General features: G+C 32.8%; 3 protein-coding genes and 1 long non-coding RNA gene across 7 annotated transcripts; 2 read left to right on the top strand and 2 right to left on the bottom strand.

Moving 5' to 3' along the window:
* Positions 1 to 103: 103 nt before the first annotated feature.
* LOC107887972 (uncharacterized) lies at positions 104 to 1,222 on the top strand. Its single transcript, XR_001681223.2, has 3 exons — positions 104 to 256; positions 384 to 478; positions 948 to 1,222. It is a non-coding gene; the product is annotated as an uncharacterized lncRNA (long non-coding RNA).
* A 1,081-nt stretch (positions 1,223 to 2,303) lies between these two features.
* On the bottom strand, positions 2,304 to 5,557 carry LOC107963777 (uncharacterized). The gene is made up of 3 exons (XM_041105960.1): positions 5,395 to 5,557; positions 3,006 to 4,881; positions 2,304 to 2,917 (listed from the first exon to the last, which is right to left on the bottom strand). Exons 2-3 carry the CDS (start codon positions 4,863 to 4,865, stop codon positions 2,588 to 2,590), a joined length of 2,190 nt encoding a protein of 729 aa, XP_040961894.1. The 5' UTR covers positions 4,866 to 4,881; positions 5,395 to 5,557; the 3' UTR covers positions 2,304 to 2,587.
* Positions 5,558 to 12,942: 7,385 nt separating this feature from the next.
* On the bottom strand, positions 12,943 to 17,473 carry LOC107887505 (uncharacterized). Of its 3 annotated transcripts, XM_041105957.1 has the most exons (3): positions 16,180 to 17,473; positions 15,820 to 16,000; positions 12,943 to 15,587 (listed from the first exon to the last, which is right to left on the bottom strand). In XM_041105957.1, exons 1-3 carry the CDS (start codon positions 17,383 to 17,385, stop codon positions 15,406 to 15,408), a joined length of 1,569 nt encoding a protein of 522 aa, XP_040961891.1. In that variant the 5' UTR covers positions 17,386 to 17,473; the 3' UTR covers positions 12,943 to 15,405. The 3 variants fall into 3 exon arrangements, with proteins under 3 accessions (XP_040961891.1, XP_040961884.1, XP_040961888.1); XM_041105950.1 differs by having other exon boundaries at positions 12,943 to 16,000; XM_041105954.1 differs by having other exon boundaries at positions 12,943 to 15,991.
* Positions 17,474 to 22,946: 5,473 nt separating this feature from the next.
* On the top strand, positions 22,947 to 25,116 carry LOC107963776 (5-amino-6-(5-phospho-D-ribitylamino)uracil phosphatase, chloroplastic). 2 transcript variants are annotated; one of them, XM_016900245.2, is made up of 2 exons: positions 22,947 to 23,203; positions 23,744 to 25,116. In XM_016900245.2, exon 2 carries the CDS (start codon positions 23,746 to 23,748, stop codon positions 24,886 to 24,888), a length of 1,143 nt encoding a protein of 380 aa, XP_016755734.1. In that variant the 5' UTR covers positions 22,947 to 23,203; positions 23,744 to 23,745; the 3' UTR covers positions 24,889 to 25,116. The 2 variants fall into 2 exon arrangements, with proteins under 2 accessions (XP_016755734.1, XP_016755733.1); XM_016900244.2 differs by having other exon boundaries at positions 23,066 to 23,203; positions 23,528 to 25,116.
* The last annotated feature ends 1,791 nt before the right edge of the window (positions 25,117 to 26,907 follow it).

Below are 26,907 nucleotides of genomic sequence, written 5' to 3'. Positions count from 1 at the left end.
AAATTAATCGTGAAGTCAACCTAATAATGTAAGGAAGTTCCTAAATTTCCCAAACTTATATTTGTTTTCCTTTTTTATAAAATTAACATGGAACCAACCTAGTGACATTATTTATAGCAGTAGAGTACTCACACACACACACACAAAACACTCATTTACCCAAAGAAAAGCTACTGAATTTGTATAAAAAGAAACACCACCACTATGGAGGCTTCTTTGAAACTAGTTGCTTTCTTCACTCTTTTGCTCTCATCTGGTAAGTCTTTTTATAAGCAACCAATGTGTTTCGAGTTTGCAAGAGGTTTACAGATTTACAGATCGAGTGGTATATTAATAGATTCGGTATTATCTCATATTAAAAATTTTTTTTTTTTGCGCGATAGTCATGCAAGGCCGATTTTGAAGCATTCACTCTTTGTGAGCTTGCTAGTGTTGGACAAAGATTGAAGATAAAATCACGATGGAAGAAAGAACAACGGTAATTCATGAACCCTTTGACTTATGAATTTGTAGGACTTTCGTTAGAATCAAGTCACATCAGCATGTATATTGGGGTGAAGGGAGGGTTGTAGTTAGGGATTTTGTCTAGACTTAGATTATGGGTTAGATTAACTATCTAAGTCTGAAGGTTCATCCAAAAATAAAAATGAGTCAAGTTTTGAGTAAGAATTTTTAATCTATACTAGATTTGGGTAAAATTAAGTCCTTTTTTAAGTCGAGCTTAGATCTAAAATTTTGCATTGTCTCAACTTGGCTCTTTCCATGGTCAGGTTTGTCCTTGCCTCCCTCCCAAAATTAAATTTTATATGTTAATACATGATAAAATTATAATTTCTCCTCCAAAAATAAAATTTTGATAAGTCTATATGTTGATGTATCGGTATCGATATATTCTGAGAGTTTGTTTGAAATAGAAACATTTACTAAAGTTTTGATGTTGCTTGAAGGTATGCTGTTCTCGGATGTGCCAACGATGATCGAAGCGCAAAAGCAACTGAAATGCGAAACCGATGCGGATTGTGTGAGGCAGTGTGTTACTAACTTTAATGTTTGTACTCCTGCTGGCTATTGTGCTTGTGCCGGCAGCAATCCTAATTGCTGTTGAGGACCTATAAAGTTTACCCTATTACATCCACATCCTATTTTATTATTAACTTTGGAATTTGCTGACTAAAGATGTAGTGTTCTTGTACGTTTTTAATGAAATAAGCATCTATTATTATATTCTTCTTCCTTATAATTTGACCATTTTTTTTTTGTATTTTTGTAATTTTATTAAAGCAGCAAAATTAGGATACTGAAATATGAAATCAAAGAGATTAAGATATGTCATTGGAAATGATTAGCCTTATTCCGTGTTTCAAGGATAACTAATATAAGGGGGAATTTATGGGGAGGCAGGGACTTGGCCCCTAAAATAATAAAATTATAAATTGATATATGATAAAATTGCAAATTGATCCTCTCAAAAATAAAAAAAAAATTAATTTTTTAAAAATGATGAAATTATAAATTAATAAATGATAAAATTAATCTATAAGGTTTCAATTCTTACCGAATGATAATTTTTATATTCATTTAAGTTTTATTATTTCCAAAATTTGATGTGTCAAGCATATTATCGTATGTTCAATACCTTATTAGCTTGTTATTTCAATACCTTATCGTATGCGCAAACGGTAATGGTTGTCATTTGTGTCAAGACTAGAATTTCAAATTTCAAAAGTATAAAAACTTAAAATGATCTAATTGGAAAATATTGACCTAATTTACAATTATATGCATAGTACAGTACTAGTATTTGAATTTAACCAAACGGATTTAGCTACCACTATTTAAGTAAGTACTGAAATTTTAAAATTTAATGAGTAAATAGACTAAAGTTGACCAATTCGAAAAATACCGAAACTAAAATTGATGAAATCATAGGGACTAAATCCGAGATTTTGGGAGGAATAAGAAATTAAGAAGTCAATATGTAACATGGAATCCCCTGCATTTACAACATTATCATGGAACTCTGACATTGATACATAAGTACATCATGATATAGTCTTCAGACAAGATTTGCAGGGTCACTCGGTTTTTCACTGAAAAAACAGCATTTATTGCTGAATTATTGAAGTGGTAAATAGTTAAAATAGGGGTAAGACAAAGAAGATGGTAGTTGGTGAAAATTTTGATAGAATATGAGGACAAAAATGGGCAATTTAGGTTATTATTGTTAATATGAACAATGTTTTTTTTTTTACCTTCAAATCTACTTTGGTTCCATGTTCCAACCCAGACATAGTAAAAACATTTTTTCAGGTAAAAAATTTCTATGATTTACTGCCCCTCATAGCTCCACAGTCTCAACAGCTACATCACTATTTCTTTTTTTGCCTTGCTATCAAAGTTACAATATGAACAGTATGGTGTTTTTTTTCCCTATTCTAATTCTCTAATTATGGAACTCAAGAATGAACCAATAGTGCAATGAAGAAATTTGTGTCCTCGAGGAACTCGGATTATCGAATGTGCATTCCGATTTACCGAGTAAGATGTATGATATCCCCCTATACAGTAACCCCTTGCTTTTCGATGTCTAAACACGAGCGATTGGGGAGAAGGGAGGGTTAATCACGTAGGATGGTGGGATTGGTACCGCTCTTTTGCCGGCTTTTTTCTTCTTCTCCTCTTCCGTGACCGCTTCAACTAAGAATTTCACTTCATCCTCGAGAAATGATTTCAGTGAATTGCATTCGGGCAAATGATTGGTTTGTGGTTCACTGGTAGCCGTGGGGGTTTCACTACCGTGCAATATGGCGACACAAATGGAAAACGCTTGTAATGCGGACAACTTTGCATGGAAATCAACCGCATACCTTCCTTCGATGGCTGTCATGGTCAATGCCGGTGTATTCTCTTTGGCACCCTACATGATAATCAAAATTTAGTAACGGGTAACATTAATTAACCCTGCAGAATTGAAAAGTTGCTTCGGAGTAAAACTAAAACCTTACCTGAAGAAAAAGTTCAAAAGGCTGCTCACTGTCCACTAACAGTTGATCTTCGGAACAATTTATACTCGGGTTGCCGAAAACTACAAGGGGACAAGCCATGTCCCAGCCACCGCAATCGCAGCCTCCTCCATTCCTCCACCTATCGAGTAACGATGAAGGACCTGAAGTCTCGGTACTAGGATATCCATGGTTTCCGGTCGGAATAACCACCTTCACCTTTTCTTGGATCTTGCTATCTTGTACGTTGCTTTTGCATTCTTCGACCATAGAGAGATTGAGTAGGTTTAAATGCCTCGTATAGCCTATTTTATCCCCTCGTCTGTATTTCAAGCTCTCTCTCTTCTTAAATGGAACTTGAATGACTACGGCGGCAGTTTCAAGGCTCGGGTGCAAATTCACAGGTAACAATGGAGTTGATCCATTTACAGATTCAACCTCATCGCTGTCCGAAGCAACATTTAAATGATCTTTAAGCTTCACTGCATTAGAGCCATCATCTGATTCATAACAACCCACATCTGAGCCTGGACTAGGACAGACCCGGGTTTTACGAACATCAGGGGATTCTTGGATGGAAACACGCTGTCTCGCATGCGCAATGTCATACAAAACAAATTCTTTAACCATGGAGTTTTCAAGAACCCCATTATCTTTAATTTCTGAGCACAAACAGCACGAGACTTGCATCTGCGCAACAATCGAAGAATCTTTGCTACTATCACTCAATCCCCATATACTCGCATTGCTCTTCTTTCTATTGCCGACTGAGTGAAATGTATATACCCAATTGAAAGCATTATCTTGTTTCCATTGTTTGGCCAGAAAAACAACATCTTCCGGTTGATTCATTGAGAACTCGAAAATTGGCATCCCATGTTTCACTCCCAACTTAAGACAACCATGTAGGTGAACTGGTGAACTTGCCGTTGGTGATTGAACCCTATCTTTCGTAGTGAACAAGGAATCCGGTTCAGAATTCCGAGGTGAATGAGAGAAGTCATGTAACAAAGATTTCCGGAATGTCTTATTTCTCCTAGCATTTTCCATCCCGGCTTCTGCTGCATAACCCAACGGACTTCGCAGTGACTTCGATTTCATGAACGGATCAAACATCTTTTTAATAGGACTAAATCTAGGCCTTGAGCTGGTCCAGGAAAACCGGTCACTTTCCGATGATGATGGCGAATAAGATGCTTCCACCTTAGCAGATATCGACTTATGCAGTTTCCGAACCGTGTCTTCTTCAAGAAGATCATTCCCATCATCTAAAGGACGAACAACCGGTTCACATCCGAAACTTACATCCTTCTTGTTACCTATCCTGACACTTTCCACCAACTGTTTCCCTCTCTTATCTAAATTTTTATTATCCGAACTTAAGCAGATTTCAATAAAGCCACTCGATGAACATGGCTCGACATAAGGTTTGTTAACCGAACCTGATTTCAAGTTTGAGCCAACAGACATCACTGAGTTCCTTTCATCTTCTGAATTACATAGAGAATCGACAAACCTAAACGAATAAGACGTATCACTACTACGCGACAATTCAATTTTCCTCCGGCCCTCGACGGTACCTGTCTTTTTCATTTTACTTACCTCTTTAGAGCTTTGATATATAGATCCACGCTTTAACTCAGCATTACTTTCCGCCCCAATAGATCTACATTGCATGTTCTTACAAGAAGCACTACGGTAACGGCGAAAGCTGATTTCGGTAAACCCTTCCTTTACCTTCAATATCTCATCTTTACGACCCGGTTTTCCTTTCGGATATCGCTTCTCGATGTTCGAACATTGTCGAGGAGGTGGAAGAACAGTGTTGGGACTCAGATCTAATGTATCCATCTCTAATCCCATTGATTCATTTAGAGTCCTGCAAGAAAATGCAATGCAAGTCATATAAACAAAAAATCGAGCTAAAAAAGAAAAAGGCCATCATCTTCAACAATCCACAAATTAAATTGATCTTAACATTAGAAATAACATTCATTTGGTAAAAGATTTGAACTTTATTAAAAATAAAAATAGAAACTTTATTTTTCACTTGCATTTCAAGCTAACAAAGGCAAGGTGAAAGACAGAAAATGGGGATACCCACCATTATAGATCTTAGAGAAGTGAATTAAAAGAAAACCCCAAAACTAAGCAGATACAAGCAAAATCAAAATACCCATTTTTCAACTCAAAGTTTCACTCATGAAAAAATCTACAAGAGTAAGAACACCAAAAATCCTTTCTTTAAAGAAGAAACCAGACATGAAAGAGTACTTAGAATTGTAAAAGAAGCACCCAACAAAAACAAAAGTACAATGTAAAAAGCAAAACATAACAAGAACTGGAACAGTAACTAGAAAACAAAAGTATGATATAGACATAAAAAGCATGCCTTGCCTTGCCTTTGCCTTTGCTCCTTTGCCCCTTTTCCTTGACTGTGTGTGCTATAGATTGTGTTTTCAACAAAAAAGAGTGAGAGTTAAGTATATTTGAGTGTTTTTTTTTTCTTTCTCTCTCACATGATCTCTCATGAGAGACAATGAGCTGCTCAGCTTCTGTTTATGTCTTGTAATAAAGCAATCTTGTTCCAATTCATCATCATATGCTTGTTGCCTATATTAGGTAAAAACACTTCCTTGGTCCCTCTTAATTTTTTATATTAAGCAATTTGATCCATTTTAGCAAAATCGAGACAATTTAATCTTTCTTAATTTCAAAAGTGAACAAAAACTTAACAAAATATATAAATATTGAAAATTTAAACCAAATATATAAATATTAAAATTTTACTTTTTTTATCATATCGATCGAAGTTATGTATAATTGACATATATTAAATTGCTTTGTTTTTTTAAAGAGACCAAATTGCTCAATTTTGAATTTAAAGGGAACCCGAAATACAATTTTACCCCCATATTACGATTTTGCCAAATTTTTCCAGCCAAAGGGTGTTAATGGGGGCACCCGTTTGGGGAAAGACAAAAATACCAATAAACAATGCTAATTTAATTTCTTTGTAATGGGTGCTTTTGGGTTTTCACATAAGTTATTAATAAAAAATATTCTTTAAGAGAAAAGAGGTAAGGGGGTGTCTGTATCACTTGCACAGTACCATTATCTTAATGGCTTTGGGAAGTGTACATTGTATTAAAAAACTGGATTCCCATAATTAATTTAACTATTTCCAAAATAATTATAATAAATACATAAAATAATCATTTAATTTAGGAATTAATGATGTTGTAAATTGCGGATCTGTCTCATTGGAATTACAATAAACCCCCTCCCCAATCATAAATGCTATGGAGTGTGGACCAATTTTGTTGACAAATTTGCCCTAAACTATGTTTAGATTAAGAAATAATAATGTTTCAACCACTTGATACAGTGCTAAATAATAAAAGCCAGAAAAATTAGTCATTGGCATTATTAGATATTTTCTTTTTTGGTATATTTGAATGAAGAGGGAGGATAGGTTAAATTATGGAAAAAAAAGGTTTTGAAGAGTAAATTTTGAAAAATTATAACTTCTCTAAAAACTCGTATAAATTAATGTAGAATATTAAGAGAGAAATTATTTTACGGGTCTTTCCCACCATATCATTTATGGTTATTTTTTAATTATTTAATGACATTTTAGTAATTTTTTACATGTTATTAATACATAATTTTGGTAATTTTTTTAACATTGTGCCCTGAATTCGAACCCCAAACTCGAACTTGAACCCTAGGTTCAAGGTTTAGGGTTCGAGGTTTGAGTTCGGGCTTGAATTTAGTGTTCGAAGTTTAAGGTTCAGGATTCAAATTGAAAGTTTAAGGTTGGGGTTTAGAGTAAAAAAATACTAAAATTATATTTCAATGACAAGAAAAAAAAAATTATTGAAATGTTCTTAAATAATTAGAAGGGGATCATGGATAATATGTTGGAAATGGTCCATAAAATAATTTCTCATATTATAATTTAATTAAAAAAAGATTATCAAAATAGTAACTTAAAATAAAGGTAATCAAATAGATTTTTTTTTGAAAAGAAAAGATGAATTACATCAATTACATAAAGGTACTGATCTCGCTTAAAATTAGTTGAATCGGGCTAAAACGGAGAGTTTTAATAATTTTTATTTTTTTTATGAATTTTTAATAATTTATTTAATTATTGAAAATTTGAATATGTATTTTCTTATTAAAAGTGTAATATATTTTATTATTACGCCTAATGCTTGTTAATACATTAAATATATTTTTAATTGATATTTATAGATTCACACAAATCATAGCCATAGTTCAATAAAATTTAGACCTACTTTTCGTTGTGAACAACTTAAAGTGAGTTCAACAATCGAATTTAGTGTTAGAACTTTCCTTTGCATCATTCAATTCGGTCCTAAAATATGTACTAAAACCAAATCAGTGTTAGGATTGAACATTCAAGTGACTTAATTGTAATAGAGAATTCAAGAAAAAAAATTGGTTTTTGGGAAGGTAACAACAATCAATTTATGGGTTTTAAATGATAAAACATTTTTTTATGTAAGGTAGACCCAATTGAATGCTTTTTAAATTTTGATCTTGATTAAACAAAACACAAAATTTTAAAATCCCAACATAAATTTAAATTTTTTAACATTAATTTTATTATATATATATTTTTATAATCTGCTCTTTTTTTTTATCTATATTTAGAAGTACTTATAATATCTTTCGAACCTTTAAATAAGAAGATAACACACTTCAGCACACTTGAATTCACGTCTTCCTACATTAATAAAAATTATCGATATAAATCGAGTTAATAATAAACTTTTTTTGGAATTATATGATTAATATGATTGGTGGTGAAGGAGAAAATGGTAAAAGTATATAAGTATATAATATTATTATATAAAATGCATGTGATTTTGTTTAGGCGGGAGGAAGCAAAAGAAGTGGGGGGTGGGGCGGTCAATCACATTTCACACCAAACCCACGGGAGAATCTTCTATTTCTTTACTCCAATTTCTTTGCTTTTTCCCATTTTATTTTCCTTTTTCAAGCTTGGAAATCAATAAGATAAATTGTATTTTAAAAAAGTCAATTGAGTTTTAGTTCGATTGATATTGATATTATTGTCAATGTTGAAAGATATGAATTTGAACGTGTTGAAATACGCTATCTTTTTATTTAAATGTTGAACATAAACTATAAGTAATTTTAAATTGTAAAAATTAAAATAAAATTAAATTTTTATAAGGATAATTTATATCTCAAAATGATTTCTTTTTGTTCATGGAATGTATAAAAGTTATGCCTTGAGACTTGAGAGTAATGATGGGTGATAATAGAGATGGGGATGGAGATGGATCAAGGTTTTGCATGGGATAGGCTGCCTGCAAGGCTCTATAAAGTTATGACTTTTAATAGGTAAAAAAAGGAAAAGAATGGGAAGATCAGCTATAACTCTAGCTATATAAAGTGTAGCATTAACAACGGCAATTAGGCAACCACCATAACTAAGCATGGTGTTTGCTTAGACGCCAACCCCCACTCCATTATGTTACCCTACTTTGTGAAGAAGACTTCGGTGAAAATGGATAATGCGACAAAATCATGACTGAAAATGGGTCCAAATGGACTTTTGTCCACGTGGAGAAGCTGATGGACCAACTCCATTGAGTGACTCATCTTGAAGGGAACTTGAGCATGCGTTGCCTTTGTTCATATGGAGGAGTTGATGGTCCATCTTCATCGAGTGATTGATCTTAAGGGGACTTTAATCATTTTCTTTTCTCTCAATTTTTTGTTCTTGGTTATTGTGTGCTTGTATTTCGAAATTATCTATTCTTTTACATTGATATTATGAGAATTTTAAGATATCTTTTGTCACGATCTCTTTTTCACTACTCTTTATAAAGAGTATAGTGTTTTTGATGAAAAAAATTGATTTGAAAACGTGCTTTTTGCACAACAGAAAATTAAAAATTCGAATACCGAGTTGATTTATTATATTTATAGCAATAAATTGTTTATTGAAGTTACACGAGTGTTTTCAGCTATATGGATCTTTGTTGTTCTTACTTTTAACCGAATGACCATCTCTGTTATTCTCGTACTACAAACTCTTCGAGTGTAGGCTCAAACTAATTCGAATCAAACACAACCAAAAATTGTTTACTTTACTTCCGATGGGAAGCAAAATTTTCTCTTAATAAAACCAGTAGAATTGTTGTTTCAAAAAATAGAATTTATACTTAAAGAATAAACTATCACTATTTTCAGTAGAATAACAATATCTCAAAGTTTTGTATTTAACCATATTGGTGCCATCTATTTATACGGAGAAGATGTGAAATCCTTGTTTAATTAGAATTAGGTAGGGCAACAACCCTAATTAAATAAACTAGGGCTCCTCGTCCCTAGCATTAAACATGAGAGGCTTTTGGGTCTCTCTCATATCGAGTCCAATTACAAGTATTTCTTTGATTTTTAACCTAATACTTTATAATTCGATCCAACTCGATATTTATTTTCTTATTTCCCAAAATAATTATCGTTGATAAATTAAATAATTTTCTCCACCCAATTCTAATTCCGTTAAAATTATGACAACTTTACCATAAAAGAATTTATGAGAAAAATATTTAATATTTTTACATTAAATAGATTCACTATGACCAAATATTTTATTTCTATTTTTGAACTTAATTTAATTTGAAAATAATAAATTCATTTTCAAATCATTTTTCATTTTCATTTTGGAGAAATCACATTCATTTTCAAATGTTTCCTATTTCTCTATTCTTACCATTTTTATTCATTTATTCTCATTTAATTCAACATACAATTTATTTATGGTTTCAATGAGCTAGTGAAGAGATTGATTGGACATATATGCGATAATTAAGTTTCAGCTTTTCACCTATGAATTATAAACTCATTTAGTCATGAAGTCAGTCCACTATAGTATCGTTACTGAGCTCTCCCTAATGACATATAATTACAAAAGCAACTCGATCAGTGCTTATCCAATGACTTTATCATAAGTGTGTTACTCTTATAAAATATCTTTAATCTTTTTAGGATAAATCCGTTCTTCCAATATGATGTCGTAGCAATCATTACATATTTTTTCATGAAAAATCAATTACTATCAAATAGTAATCAAGTCATTAATCACAAAGACGAACGACTCATTACCACATTTACTTTTCATCAACCATGTAATGTGAATGAGAAGATATCATTTACCTATACCTCAGGTTATGAATTTCACTGTTGTGAATGACGTTACATACTGCAGAAGTCGTATATCTGACACACCAGCTTTTAATTCCTTATCTATTTGAACTCAAGTTTTTACTTACATTAAAATATACGAGCCACACATATATAATCTGTCATCCACTGAAGGTTAATGTATGTCACACTTTAAACGTCACAAGTGAATAAATCCATAAACAGATTTAGGATCTATTCTTCTTTGATCCAGTCCAATGTACTATCAGTCTAGTTAGTCACATTTATATCTTTATCTTTTGGGAGTCATCTGGGCCGATGTTCAAGACAAAGCATATCCCAATTGGACTTGATAGACGATATATTAGTCTTTCAATCGATTTGCTCATTTTCGATTAGACTAAAGACATGTTTAGGTTTGTATTACTAATACAAATTGTATTTTCGTATTATGGTCTGACTACGTAATATCGTTTAGTATTAGTTTAAACATTAAACAATCAGTGAGCCAATATTTATTTTTATTTTATTTTGCATGCAAAAAGCACATGAGAACATTATACAAAATATATTGATGTAATCAATAAATTATTTTAATAACCAATCTGTTCGACAAAATTACAAGTATAAATAAATGAAAATACTACACTTAAAGCACTAGATCTATCTATTTTTCCTACAAAATCTACAATTTTCTTTGTGAGAAGGCATCCCTCCTCTCCAAATTATGGGGCTATTTTTTCCAAATTTCTTAGAGAAAATTGTCTTGCGCCACTAAGTAGTCTCTAACTCTAACTGCTCACCTGAGTCAATTTCAAGTATAGTTACTCTTGTGTTGTCTTATAATTACCCCTTTTCTCACAAGTCATAAATTCCTCAATGGTGTCGTTTAGGCTGAGATAATCATTGATGGAATAGTTATAAGTTATGATATAGGCATTCTGCCGTGACTTCCACTTCCATGAGTTAAGCTGCACGAGTGACAAGTTCCAATATTCCTCTATTCCCACTAAAGATTTCTCTTTACAGACATTTAGAAAGGTATAATGATGAAAGTGAATAGGCAATACTCCTTTAGGTGTTTCCGGTAACAATAATTGCGACGCCTTGACTTCGTCTTTTTGCCACTAAGTGAAACGGCAAATAAAGTGCTCCCACTGTATCGAAGCTATACTGTTAGCTCAAAGATTGCCTCTAATTTCGAGATGTATCTGCTTCTTCTTCCCCTAGTTGCTCCTCGTTCCTTTAAGCTTCCTATTTGACATATCACTTAATTTCAAAGCTTTGTTTCGGTTTAAGCCCACTTGTTTAACTAAACTAAATTTCTTAAAATTGTGTAATTTTCCTCCTTTAACAATTCAACAATTGCAAATGTCTATTCACGTCATTTCAAAAATTTGTTGCAACTTCTTAATAAGATTAAAATAATATATTTGACAATTTCTAAAGATTGATTCGAGTTATTTGGAATTGGATCACAAAAAGGTATGACCTTAATAATTATACATATATATATATGATTGTGAAAACTAGTGAGCTTGGGTGGTAGTTTATTTATTCACGTGGATATTATTTAATTTATATATATATTTAGGGTGTTGTTGTAATTCCTTTTTAATCTAAACTTTTAAAAATTTTATATCAAACTGTACAGGTTGATATGCACTAGTACAAGCTATGTTATTTTATATCGAATGAAACTTAAACTACTTGATTGCAGCCTTCAAGAGTAGAGACATAGCTTTTTATTAAATTTTCACGGATACGTCAATTATTATAACACTAAAGTTATGTAAGATGTTCGTTGGTACAACGGGGGTAGTTCATATTGTAAGGGGTGTGAAGAATTGCTACGATGAAGGTTGTTCACATCATGGATAATGCAGAAAGTCAGTAAGGTTGTAGATTCGAGAGGGTTTAAGGTTGAATCTTGACAAAGTTTTGACTATACATGTTGTCTCTCCTTTTACCCTGATATTGAAGGGTATTTATAGAGGGAAGATGATTAGGTACAAGTCCCAACCATTGAGTTTCCTATTCCATGGTTGTCATAATATCATAGTAGATGCCAACTTAGGGTATTGTTCAAGTCGATTTTAAAGAATTAGACAAAACGTTAACTAGATGTGATGGATTGATAGATGTAATAAAGAATCCTTAACGATATATCTTCTAGGAACTTTATGAGTTCATTGAGTGTAATATAGTACTTAAGCGAGGTCATGAAATTGAATTCTTCTAATGAAACCATGATAATGTTGTTTTTCATATAAAAAAGATAAGTTGACGTTTTCCATAGAAATTAAGTATGAATATAATTGCAATTGGTTTCATAACTAGTAGCAAAATGTTTCCCTTTCTTTACCTCAACCGTGTAACCATTAAATAATTTAGAAAAACTACCTTCAACCATAGATTTGCAAGGTGGAGTTATAATTTTTTTTTAGACAATTCAGCAATTTTCCCTGCATAATTTTCCTAGGAAAGTGAGTAAGCATATGGTCAGCTATGGTTCGGCCGGTGGGGATACAAAGTTCGAATGAGGCTGCTACATAGTAATTGAGTCGATCCATCGAAAAGTCATCGAAGCAATCTGGGGGGATGCCATTGTCTTCCTACAACGACATTTATATCATTGCCTTAAGGTACCAAGCACCATCGGACCATTCCATGGTGATCAAACGGGGACCATGAAGGAGTGCTAAGATTCACAAGATATGAGCAAATAGAAGTCTATTCTTCAATGAATTCTCAATCATCAACCTGGTATTTAATACAACTCCATGAGCTAACAGCTAACCATATTAACTAAAGACGTTACAAAGCTAACCAACTAACTGTAAGACAGTTACTCCTAACATGCCTCATACTTTGTCAACTTTTAACTTCCTTAGAACTCTCTGTTGCAACACCAAGCCGAAATTGATGACGAAACTTCATGAACAACGGCTCTGACAGAGACTTCGTTAGTATGTCTGCAATCTGATCTGAAGCAGGGACATGTCCAACCTGAAACTGTCCACTCGCAACCTTTTTCCTGACAAAGAACAAGTTTAATTCGACATGCTTGAATTTGGAGTGCATAACAGGATTGCCGGCTACTGCGACTACTGCCGAACTATCACACCAGATCATCGCTTTATTTTTAACTGGAACACATAACTCAGTTAGTAAGGATTGAATCCACACTATTTCAGCAGTAAGATGAGCAACGCTCCTGTATTCGGCTTCAGCGGTAGAACGAGAGACAACCTGCTGTTTTCTGGAGCTCCAAGAAATGGGATTCCCACCTAAAAACACACAAAAACCTGAGGTAGATCTACGATCATCGATATCTGACCCCCAGCTGGCATCGGAGTAGTCTTCAAGTAAGAACTTTGAGGTTCGAGTGAAATGCAACCCATAGTTCAGTGTCTCTTGCAAATACCTCAATATCCGTTTCACAGCTTTGAAATATACGTCTAAGGGTTTATGCATGAACTGGCAAACTTTGTTCACTGAGTAAGCAATGTCTGGTCTAGTGATGACCACGTATTGCAAAGCACCAACAATACTTCTGTAATGATGTTCATCCTCCACAGAACTTCCTTCACTAACAGACAACTTACACGTAGTGACCATCGGTGTTGGCAAGCTATTTGATCTGTCCATAGAAGCTCTTTTGAGAAGATCTAGAACATATTTCCTCTGAGTAAGGAACACACTATCTGAACCATAATTAACTTCAATCCCAAGGAAGTAACTCAACTTCTCGAGATCCTTCAGCGAAAACATATCATTGAGTTTAGTAACAACCGATCGATAGCTTTAGAATCATTTCCAGTGATGATGATATCATCAACATAGACTAAAACATAGAGTAGCTGGGATCCAGACCGAAGGATGAAGAGTGAATTATCAGCTTTGGACACTTCAAAACCGTCATCGACCAAAAAATCTTTCAACTTGTGAAACCAAGCTCTAGGGGCTTGTTTAAGACCATAAAGAGCTTTTCTTAACTTATAAACAAGACATTCCCCATTCGGCCCTTGTTGCTCGAACCCTGGTGGTTGCACCATATAAATTTCCTCACTCAAGTCGCCATTCAGAATCGCGTTATTAATGTCAACTTGACGAAGCGGCCAATTCAAAGACACAGCTAATGCAAGAACAAGTTTGACTGTAGTAGGCTTTACCACAGGGCTGAAGGTTTCTTGGAAGTTGATGCCAGCTTCCTGTAGGTATCTTTTAACCACAAGTCGGCCCTTGTACAGTGCGATCGAGCCATCTTCATGCCGCTTAATCTTAAAAATCCACTTACACCCAACTTCTCGTCGACCGTCGGGTAAAAACACGAGATCCCAAGTGTGATTGGTGATCAAGGCAGCATATTCTGCTTAAGCAGCAGCAGTCCAAACAGGACTGTGAAAAGCTTCAGCGATGGTGACGGGCTCTATCTCAGTCAGAGCAGAAGCAAACACTCAAGGTTTAAAAATTCCACTTTTGGAGCGAGTCTGCATGGGGTGAAGACTCACAACTGGAGGAGCTGGAGGCGGACACTCAGACTGAGCACAAGCTGTAGGAGCTGGAGCAGCTATTGTGAGGGTATCAGAAGAATGAAAAGAGGAGCACGGAGGACTATGAAGAGACTGAGCACAAGATGGTACCTCAAGAGAGGCCTGAGCTGACCCTGTAACAGGGATACTAGAAGAAACGCTAGGAACAACCACCGGAAGAACAGATTGCTGATGAAGAGGTCTTGGAGGAACCATTGGTGAAGGAGAACAAAAACCACCATCATGAAAAGAAAATTTAGCCTCATCAAATCGAACATGTCGAGAGAAATAAACTCGACCATCGGGAGCAAGTCACCGATAACCCTTCCGGTTTGGAGCACCAACCAGAAACACACATTGTTGGGACCGAAACTGTAGCTTGTACTGGTTAAAGGGCCGGAGATCAGGAAAACATGCACAGCCAAAGACGCGAAGCAAACCATAATCAGGTTGAAGTTTATGAAGTGTCTCATAAGGACTAACTTGACTTAAAACAGGTGTAGGCAGTCTGTTGGTCAAATACACTGCATGCGCAAAGGCATAATACCAGAACTGTAAAGGCATAGCAGACTGAGCTAAAAGAGATAAACCCATGTCTACTATCTGTCTATGCTTTCTTTCAGCGACGCCATTTTACTCGGAGGTGTAGGGACAAGTTACCCTGTGTTGAATACCGAGAGAAGAAAGTTGCTTCGACAAAATACGATAGTCCCCTCCCCAGTCGGTTTGAAGCATTTTAATGGACTGTTCAAATTACGTTTTGACCATTTGATGAAAATCAAGAAAGCATTGAAGTACGTCAGACTTGCTTTTGAGAAAATAAATCCAAGTGTATCTGCTGAACATGTCAACAAATGAAACGTAATAAGTAAAGCCATTTGAAGTCACATGTGCAAGACCCCAAACATCAGTCACCACAAGTTCAAAAGGCGAAAAGTATATTGTATGAGAAGAACCAAACGGGAGCTTGTGAGCTTTCTCAAGTTGACAAGCAGTACATATACTAGGCAAAGAATTCTGTCGAAAAGACACATTACAGGACTTTAATACATGAGCAAGCGTGTTATTACAAGGATGGCCAAGTCTGTTGTGCCATATCGAAGAAGAGGAAATCTGAGTGTTGTTCAGCAACGGGGGGCAAAAAGTCTGAGCCGAAGAAGAGATCTTAGTGGAAGAAGTCTTTGAGAACTGAAACGGATAGAGACCCTCATGCATGTGGCCCTCGAGCAGAGTCGTCCCTGTCTGAATGTCCTTCACAAAACATAGAAAGGGGTGAAACTCAAAATAAACACCATTATCTTTAGCAAACTGACCCACAGACATCAAATTCTTGCATACGGAAGGAACATGTAAAACATTCTGAAGCCGCAAAAGTCTGGAACCAGCCAAGAGAGTAGACGATCCTACATTTGCTATAGGAATAGACTCACCGTTTCCCAAAGTAACATGACTTGTACTTGTGTAGGGAGAGGCATTAGTGAGATTGGATGCTTCAGGTGAAATATGATTAGTGGCACTAGAATTGGGATACCAAAGCTGATCAGAGGTGAACGGAGTAGAAGGTCTAGGAGGAACCGGAGGAGAAACAACAGTTGATGGAGAAAACGAGCCACAGCAATGAGCAATAGAAGAACATGGAGAGAAAAATTGTCCATAATTAGGAACCTGAGGATAGTTGACTGAAGGAGTATGAGTAACACCAGAAAAACTTTCATCAAAACGATGATAGCAATTTTGGACAATATGGCCAACTTTCCCACACAACTAGCATTGAGGTCGAGAGCGAGACCAGCTTCTACCACCTCCACGAGACCGTCCACAAGACCAACCTCGACCAGGCCCTTTGTGCCCATGCTTAGTTTCCTGAGACTGAGAAAACTTTGAACATCGATATGATCAGAACTTCGAGTAGCCAAATTGGCTTGCAGAGGAACCTCAGTCAACAAAACGAGTTGTCTTGTTTTACAGTCAAGAAGCATGTCAGTGAGCAGATCCAAAGAGATAGGAGAAGCAGAGGCAAAAACACAGACAGACTCATATTCAACAGAAAGACCAGTTAAAATAACACTAACTTGTTCTGCCTCGGTGACTAAACTACCCACTGCTGTCAAGTTATCGCAAAGCGTCTTTACCTTGGATAAGTATTCTGTGATGGTGAGATTAGACTTCTTGATTGAGTACAAGGCATGACGCATACTCGAAATCTTGAGTGTAGACGTGGCACCAAACCTCCTTTCAATAGCAGTCCAAACATCAAAGCTGGTTGTAGCAGCTGTAAGATGAACCAGGACTTCATCAGTAACTGTTGACAGAAGCCAAGAAGCAAGAAACTTATCTTGCTTTTTATGAGCAAGAAAAACAGGATTCTCCACAAGTTGACCCTCACTGCCAGCAAGAAAGGCTGGAGAAACAGCAACTGTACCCAAGACAAATCCTTCAAGTCCACTTCCTTCAAGAATCAACAAAATTTGATGCTTCCATAACAGATAATTGTGCGCAGCAAGCTTGATCGTATCATGCTTAGCAAAATAATGAACAGTTGGTGTACCACTACCAAGACCCTGCGAATAAACTGCTTCCTCAGTATTCAAAGAGTGGCGTGGAGTGTCGTCTGCAGGTACGGAATCTGTGGCCATGAAGACACACTAGGGGAAGGAAAAAAAAAATATGCCAAGAAAAATCTGGCTCTTGATACCATGCTAAGATTCACAAGATATGAGGAAATAGAAGTCTATTCTTCAATGAATTCTCAATCATCCACCTGGTATTTAATACAACTGCATGAGCTAACAGCTAACCATATTAACTAAAGACGTTACAAAGCTAACCAACTAACTGTAAGACAGTTACTCCTAACAAGGAGGATAATGGTATATGATATGAATATGGGGTAAAGAGTGTTGGGATGGTGGATTGCCTTTGTGAAGCCATAGATGACGATGGGGAATGATTGATCTCATGTGATCTTTGTGAAGTTTGGCACCATACGAGGTGTGTTAAAGATTCCAAATAACAAAACTATAGATGTACATCTATCGTATATGTTTTAAGAATAATTTTATTTTATCTTATATATTTTACGATATTTAAGATTTTAACTAGCATAAGCATTGTTGCAAATGCAGAATGACATGAGTTAGAGTGTGCTGAAGCGCATTATCCTCTTATTTATGGGATAGGGAGGGACTTATAATCAAATTGTTCAAAAAAAATTTGAACCTAAAACATTCTAATGTTTAACATCTCAATTTTACCATTTCAATCAAAGCATATATAGTTTATATTATTTTTTAAAAAATTGTTAGATAAAATTTTCACCCACATCATAAGTGTACCATAATTGGTAAAAGTACTGTGGAAGCTCCTGTACTTGGGGATGGATTGCATATCGGCCCCTCTACTAAAAAAAAAGGCAAATTAACACTTATACATTTTGAAACGTAGATTTTAACCCATTCGTTAAATTTTTTTTCTAGTAAATGATGACGTGGAAGTTAAATCAATGCTGAAAATTATTTTTTATGGGTAAATTATAAAAATGATCACCTAACTATGTATTTCGTTCTTTTTTGATCACCCAACTATTAATTTTTTTCGATTAAGTCACTAATTTTTTCAAAATTAAATATTTTAGTCACTCTGAGCTGATGTGAGCTTTTTTTACTAGTCTAGTAACAAAACTACAAAAGTAGCCTTCTAATGTTTACACATTCTATCAATTTGATCCTAAATATAAAAAATTCAACAATTTTAACTCTCAATGTTTACAAAATTTGTCATTTTAGTTCTAATTCTAAAAAATTGAATAAATTTGGCCATCAACATTTACAAAATATGTAATTTAGTCTTAACTCTAAAAATTTTAAAAAATATATTTTGAAAAAAAATCATTTTTAGCCCTTTATAACCCTTTGGCTAACCCATATGAGATATTAAAATAAGAAAAAGAGTAGCCTTTTTCAAGTAACTTGCAAGAACTCTAAAAAGTTAGAATTTGAACTAAACTGACAAATTTTGTAAACATTGAGGGCTAAATTTATTGATTTTTATATTTAGGATCAAATTGATAGAATGTGTAAACATTAGAGGGCTAATTTTGTTACTAGACTAATAAAAAAGCTCATATTAGCTCAGAGTGACTAAAATATTTAATTTTGAAAAGTTTAGTGACTAAGTCGAAAAAAATAATAGTTGGTTGATCAAAATAGATAGAAAGAAATAGTCGGGTGATCATTTTTATAATTCACCCATAAAAAAATAAATTTCAACATTGATTTAACTTCAACGTCATCATTTAACAAAAAATAAATTAACGGAGCGGCTAATTTGCACATTTTGAAATGTATAAGGACTCCATTGTTTCAGTAGAGAGGCCGAAATGCAATCTGTCCCTAAGTACAAGGGCTTCCCTGATACTTTTACCACCATAATCTAGTTTTCTTACGTCTCTTTGTAATTTTCGAACAACTTATGTTCAAATTTGAGAGTAAATTCTTTTATTTCAATTTGGCATAGTTTCATCTCTTTATCTAAACTTATTATATTTTCAAGTTCAAATTTGAGATTTAATTTTTTTTTTGATTTAGCATAATTTCATCTCTTATTTAAACTTATTATAGTGCCCTTATTGCATTAGTGTCAAGGGTTAATCAAGTACCAACTCAATTAGGAAAAGATGAAAATACATCTGCTTTACAAAGTAAATTGCACTATTTTGAAAGTGTTTCTATCATTTTATCTCTTATATAGAAAAATACACATAATAAGATTTGAACACATGTTTCTTTAGCCGAAGAGGGCCTTGGTCCCCCAAAATTTTTGAAAATTCTCACCAAAACCCTCAAAGTTCTTAAAAATTTTAGTTAGGACCCACAAAACTTATTGCCAAGATCCACCACTGTTCTTTAGTTTTCCACATTTATACATTACCATTAAACTAAGGCCTCATTTTTGTTATAAAATTTTGTTATTTACCCACATCGTAAGTGTGCTATAATATAGTTTTCATAATCTTATTAGTTAATCTAAATAAATAACTACGAAAGTTGTTCTGGTTAAAATATTGGTGTGAATTTTTTTAAAAACACCATTTTCAATTCATCATTGAGAGGTTAAACTTTTTGAGTTCGAATAAGTGTTTTTAAAAAAGTCAACATTTTAATTGAAATAGTTAACATTATTAATTATTTGAATTAATTAATTACATTAAAGTAGAGATTAAATTATGTCAAATTAAAGTATAAAAACTAAATTCAAAATTTTAACATAATAGAGGGTCCAAAATCATAATTTGATTAAATTTATAATAATATCTTCATATATAACCTCCAAATTCATAAGGTTAAATTTTATAACCCTATAATATATATTATCATTTCCAGTTAATTGGTTAATTCGATTAGTTACCTAGTTTCAAATTGAATTAATCGATAACCAAAATTTCAAAAAACTTTTAATCGACCTCGATCGAATTAAATTTAGTGGCGAATCGATGAACTAGATTAATTCAATTTGATCAGTTAATTCGGTTAAAACTGAAAAATGCGCACCCCTAAACAAATCTCATAATTATATTTACAACGGTAATTCTAATTCAAGTTATTCCTAAGAAAAGTAAACACTCAGTCAGTAGGCCACAACTTGGAGTTTGAAATTCCACGAGTTTTCCTCTACAAACAATGTTTGGAAAAGATTGTTTATTGTCTTCTCTTCCCTAAAACTATATATACATGTATGTTTTACGAATAATTTTATTTTATGCTTATATTCTTTTTACTATATTTAAGATTTTGATTAAGTTAGTGTCATCCATAAACCGATTTCCAACTTAGTTATAATTTATAAAGTTACCAAAAATCTATTATTTTTAAAAAGTAAAAATATTATTTTAAGGTAAAATAACCTTTTAATATGAAATCTAAAAAAAAAACTTGCACTTTTTTTGTGCAATTCCGGATATGAAGTAAATCTTCATATTTGAAATTTAACCGACATCGTTTTTTTTCTTCAAAAATACCAAAGTAACAAATAAAAAATAAACCCATTATTATAAATCAAGTTATTAAATATTTTAAACAAATCTTGATATTCGAAACTTTCTATTATCTAATAAAAAACATAAAATTCCTAATAATAAACCAAAATCGCCTATATGATTAATTACAAATACTTTTTGACAAGTATTTACTGTTGCGAGTCATGTGAACCAAAAACCTATTAATAAATAAGAATACATTCTAGTGAAAAAAAATATTAACAAATAAAAACTGAACCTCAATATTAAAAATCAAATTATTAAATATTTTGAACAAATCTTGAAATTTGAAACTTCCCATTATCCAATTAAAATCGAAGATTCCTAATAATAAACCGAAACTGCATATTGAATTAGTTACAAATACTTTTTGACAAGCGTTTGCCACCGTGAGTCATGTGAACTGAAAACCTATCAATAAATAAGAAAACATTCCAATAAAAGACCTATTACCAAATGAAAAAAATAACCTCATTATTGTAAATCACATTATTAAATATTTCAAACAAATCTTGAAATTTAAAACTTCCCATTATCCAATAAAAACCTAAAATCCTTAACAATAACGCAAAACCGCCTATCTGATTAATTATAAATACTTTTTGACAAGCGTTTGCCACTGCAAGTCACGTGAACCCAAAACCTATTAATAAATAAGAATACATTCCAATTTATTCCCCCAACAATATAATTTTTTTTTTCAAATTCGAATTAGTAATTAATCCCAACATTGAAGTATTGAACAAACTTATATTAGGATAACGAGATTTGAAGCTAAAACATCACAATGTTTAACATCTCAATGTTTAACATCTCAATTTTACCATTTCAATCAGAACATATTAAGTTGATATATTGAATTTTTAAAATTTTGTTAGATAAAATTTTCACCCACATCGTAAATATACCATAATCTAGGTTTTTTCTTTGTCTCTTTGTAATTTTCAAATAATTCAAAATATTATAATGAAGATCATGTAACACAGAAGGTCAAATTCTAATTTTAGTCCCTTTATTATGTTCAATTTGAGATTTAATTCTTTTATTTTGATTTGGCATAATTTCTTCTCTTTGTCTGTATACTTATTATAAAATTTCCGATTAAGTTGGTGTGACGGATTAATAGAGTACCAACTCAATTAGAAAAAAAGACGAAAATACCTTCATTTTACAAAGTAAATTGTACTATTTTGAGAGTGTTTTTTTCATTTTATATCTTTTATATAAAAAAAAATAGAAAAATATACATATAATAATATTTGAACACATGCTTCTTTTATCTTGATGATACAATGATACAATAAGGAAGGAGTATGGAGGTGCATGTGGTAGTGTCAATGGAGGTCAGTTCACCCAATCAAGGCGGAGAGTTGGAGGCTATAAAGAGTGGAAAATGGGGAGAGTTTAAGGTGGAGTGCTGAGAGTAAAAGGGCAGAGTTAGGCTAGTATATTTTAGAATCAATCCCTTCTTCAGGGGTCTCGTAGAGGATAGCATTAACGTGTTGGACTTGCCATCAAGCTATCATTGCGAGATGTATGAGGTGGATGTCTTTATTGGGATAAGAATGTCTATAATAGGATAAATCCTGACACTCACTCTTATTCGATGGTACATGAGGTTTGGTGACCAAAGAGATCACACTCTTAACAGAAGGTCGAGTGCTTGGAAGAACAAATAACTAACTTTCTTGAATGATTACCTTCCGCTTGTTTGGATGATTAAGACGGGAGGTGAAGCCTCTAGTAACTTTCAAGGTCCGGTGGAGTTTATCCTTCAGGTGGTCTTTCGGCTTGCTACGTGTCTTCATTTGTGGGGGAAAAATAGCAATGCTTTACCATTAAACTAAGGCTTAATTTATTGTTTATATTAATTTTTATAAAATATATTTGTGCGTTAATACAAATAAGTAATTGTGGAAATTCTTTCAAATAAAACGTCGATGAGAAATTTAAAAAAAAACACTGTTGTCAACTTATCATTACAATGTGAAACATTTTAAGTTCAAATAAGTGTTTTTTAATTAATTACATTATATGAAAAATTAAAGTATAATGACTAATTTCAAATTTTTATCATAATAAAAGGACTAAAACCATAATTTGATCAAATTTATAATAATATCATTTCATATATAACCCCTAAAATTCAGAAGGTTAAATTTTATGACCGACAGGTGTACGGCCAGCCAGTCACTTCCACTACTCTCTCTTCATTCATTCTTTTTTTTGTTTTTTTTGTTTTTAACTCTATATATAATGATTGTTATTAACTTTTTATTTTAATTATAAACCACACACGCAAAAAAAAAGAAAAGGGGAACCAACTTGTTCAAGAAACAATTAAAATGGCAGATTCACAGATTTTTAATTGAAGAATCCAAGTTTATCTCATCTTGGGTTTTCATTTCTTTGGTTTCCAGGTTCTTCTTCATTATTCCTTTCCTCCTTTGAGTTGTTTTAATTATAATAATTGCATATTTTTTCCATTTATGTATTTTTATTCGACTTTTTATTTTCTGGGTTTGTTTTTTCGTTTATTGCTTTCTATAATTGTTCTTCCTGTTTTGGTTTGTGAATTTGGGTTTTTTGGGTTATGCTTAGTTTGACTTGAAGGGTATGTTTGGAGGTAGTTTGCTTGATGATAAAGTTGGATTATTTATTTATTTATTTATTGTGAGACAATTTGTTTTATTCTTTACCCTTTTATGGTCAAAGAGAATCATTTGAGAACTTGGTTTTTGCAGCTTTTTTTTACTTCAATCTTTTGGCGTTTTTTTTTGGATGTTGATGTGTGAATTGTGGTGCAAATTCGAGGAAAGTTGAATTTTCTTTTCGGTTCTTTAATTTTCCTTTGCTGTTCATTTGATTGGATTTGTGTGGACTTTTCTGCAAATAATTTAGAAGGATCGGATTTTAATAGAGGAATTTGTAAAAGTTATAGTTTTGGTTGAAAATGGCAGTGATGGAGTCAATTGCAACGACATCTCTTCTTGGTCATAGTCCTTTGCATGGTAGAGTTTCTGTCAGGGACATTTCCGGCAAACTGAAACCAATCAGTTATCGAGTCCGAGTTACAGAATTTACCGGCAGAAGAATTGTTGTGTCGCCTCTTTTACCGAGGTTGAAAGCCGATAGGTTAGTTAATTTAGGGGTAGAGGCTCGTGCGATAGAGCTGACGAAGGAGGTGCATGCGTATAGAGAAGAAGAAAGATCTCCTAAGAATTGGAAGGATGAAATTGAGGCTGGTATAGTTCAAAAACCCGAGTTGTGGCCACCGGAAAATAGAGCCGATAAGCCTTCCTTGCGTAATCCCAGGCTTCGTCATGAAAGGATGGGTTGTGGTTGGATAGCAGCTATTTTCGAATGGGAAGGAGTTATAATTAAAGATAACCCCGAGCTCGAGAAGCAAGCATGGTTTACTCTTGCTGAAGAAGAAGGCCGATCCCCTATTCCAGCCTTTATGCTGAGAAGAATAGAAGGGACGAAGAATGAGCAAGCGATTTCTGAAATCTTGTGTTGGTCTAGAGACCCGGCATCGGTTAAAAGAATGGCCGCAAGGAAAGAAGAAATTTACCAATCATTACAAGGTGGGGTGTATAGATTTTGTGATGGATCTAGTGAGTTTGTGGATATTTTGATGCATTACAATATTCCAATGGCTTTGGTTTCGACTCGACCAAGAAAAACTCTAGAGGCTGCAATGAGAACAATCGGCATCGAAGAGTGCTTCAGTGCCATTGTGGCAGCAGAGGACGTATGTCGAGGAAAACCCGATCCAGAAATGTTTCTATACGCTGCACAACTTCTAGAATTCATTGCAGAGCGGTGCATTGTATTCGGAAACTCTAACCAGACCGTTGAGGCAGCTCATGAGGCACGGATGAAGTGCGTTGCTGTTGCTAACAAGCATCTTGTCTATGAGCTCAGGGCTCCAGACTTGGTGGTAAGACGTTTAGACGAGCTTTCTATTGTCGATTTAAAGAACCTTGCAGATATAGAGTCACCTGAATTCGGATCCGGAGAACCAATCCCGGAGATGGAGATAGAGGAGGAACATGATGAACCGCCCACATCAACAGCAATTGATGATGGTATTTTCTGGTAACCCCCTGAAAGAACTGTAAACTTTTTTTCAATGTTCTTCATATGATTCTTGATGATAATTTGTTCCATTTATTGTATAGCAAAAAAGGAGCAAAAAACATAAAGAAAATATAAAAAAAATGGTGGTCTGCATTGGACAACCACATGATTTATTTACCCATAGATGTATAGTTGTATCATATACATGCTTACTTTTCAAATTTCTAGTTATAAAAGGTAAGATTTCGTATTTTTGCTTGGTTTAATTTAGATTGGGTTAATTCATTTCTATTCGTGGTATTTCATATGTTACTGTCTTGTTATTTTTTCAATCATATCAATATCATAAATAAATGAAATTTTTAATAAAAAAATTGATTTTCTCCTTGATTTAATATAGGATTAATTTATTCATTTTAAATAAAAAATAAAATGTAATCTAATTTCTAATACAAGTAGAGGTGTTTATGGACTGAGTTGGTTTAAGTTCGGGTTTGGTCTAAGTATGATATTAACATATTTTATACTTATCTAAGTTCGGTCCAGTCTGAAATATAGACTTAAATTTATGTCCAAATCCGTTCATATTTGTAAAAAATTAACTTAAACTTATTTTAGGTCTGTTCACATCATTTTTTGATTTTTTTAAAATATTTATATTATATTATTTTAATATTTCTATTTATTGAAAACTTTTATATAGTTATATTAATGTTATTGTTATTTTAATGTTTGCATGAGAGTAAAGTAATATATTTAGTATAGATTTATTTTTTTAATACTTTCTAAATTATATAATATATAAAAATAATATAATATAAAGTATTATAAATTTAAAAACGAGTTGAGCTTTAATCTTAAATGTTTAAGTTCGAGTTCAATGTTTAAGTTCGAGTTCAAATCATATTTCAAACGGATTTAATTTTTTGTTCAAGTCTATTTTTTAAGTATTTTTACTTAAATACTTTCAAATTTTTGACAAGTATTTGAGTTTAGACGGATAAATTGACTCATGAATAAGTCTAAATACGACATCTTTATGTTACTTTATCAATATTTTATTTATGAATTAATTGATTTATTTATAAAGCAATAAATTTATATAATAATAGTATATCAGAAAATATGAATATCTAGGAAAGAGCGGACGCAACAGAGTCGTTTCCTCACGTGGCCAAGAAACGTGCACGCTACCCAGAAACGACTACATTAATTTTCTTTAGGTAAAGAGAACTGTCTCCTAAAAAAATTTAAAAAATTTAATTTTTATTAAAAATTAAATAATTATGACGGTTAATTATAATTTTAATATTTTTTAATAATTGTATATAATTATGATTAGTATAATAATAAATTTAACCTTTGATTTTTATATATTTGCTGTAAATATTAACGGGATATGTAAATATTACATGTTAAATTTATTAAATTAAAATTAAATTAACAGAATAAATGTTATGGACTAAATTTATTAAATCAAAGTCAAATTGACACGATGTGTAAATTTTGTAGACTGAATTTGTTATCATACTAATAACAAATATATACAATTAATTGTGCTTAATTGTTCATTTTTAAAATTGAACAAAATTAAATTATTCTGATTTTTTTAAAAAAATCAATTTATTCAATATTAAAATAAAAAAATTAAAAAAAAATGTGTTTTTATTTTTTTTAAAAAGTATTAATAAAAAACATGCTTATTTTTGTTTAGAAAATTTAGACAATGTAATAATTGTTTACTGCTTAACAAAAATAATAATACTCTATTGATATAGGTATTGTTGTCAATGCAGAAAAACTTAAATTCGAGTGTGTTGAAACGTATTATCCTCCTATTTATAAGTTGAGATTTAAAAAAAAATTATAAATAATTTTAAGAATTGTATTAAAAATAAGATATAATATAAGAAATATTCTTACAAATTCTTCTTCAGCCGACACCTCTCAAATCAACATACAAGTCTCTTTTCTTTTCATGAAATTTTAAAACAAATGGTATAATTTCAATTTTAATCCTTAGAAAATGCTCAAAGTGAAA

The sequence above is a fragment of the Gossypium hirsutum genome, chromosome A03 (assembly GCF_007990345.1).
Source record: "Gossypium hirsutum isolate 1008001.06 chromosome A03, Gossypium_hirsutum_v2.1, whole genome shotgun sequence".
Lineage (NCBI taxonomy): Eukaryota > Viridiplantae > Streptophyta > Magnoliopsida > Malvales > Malvaceae > Gossypium > Gossypium hirsutum.
Note: the sequence above shows the minus strand (reverse complement) of the source record. Positions and strands in the feature narration are given on the sequence as shown.

What these genes read in the sequence shown, in the direction of transcription:
- LOC107963777 (XM_041105960.1), bottom strand. Translation starts at nt 4,865, where the DNA reads ATGGGATTAGAGATGGATACATTAGATCTGAGTCCCAACACTGTTCTT. An exon ending in CTTTTGAACTTTTTCTTCAG is followed by an intron (nt 2,918 to 3,005) that starts GTAAGGTTTTAG and finishes ATTATCATGTAG; the next exon opens with GGTGCCAAAGAGAATACACC.
- LOC107887505 (XM_041105950.1), bottom strand. Translation starts at nt 17,385, where the DNA reads ATGGCCACAGATTCCGTACCTGCAGACGACACTCCACGCCACTCTTTG. An exon ending in TCATGTTACTTTGGGAAACG is followed by an intron (nt 16,001 to 16,179) that starts GTGAGTCTATTC and finishes TGTTTTGTGAAG; the next exon opens with GACATTCAGACAGGGACGAC.
- LOC107963776 (XM_016900244.2), top strand. Translation starts at nt 23,737, where the DNA reads ATGGCAGTGATGGAGTCAATTGCAACGACATCTCTTCTTGGTCATAGT.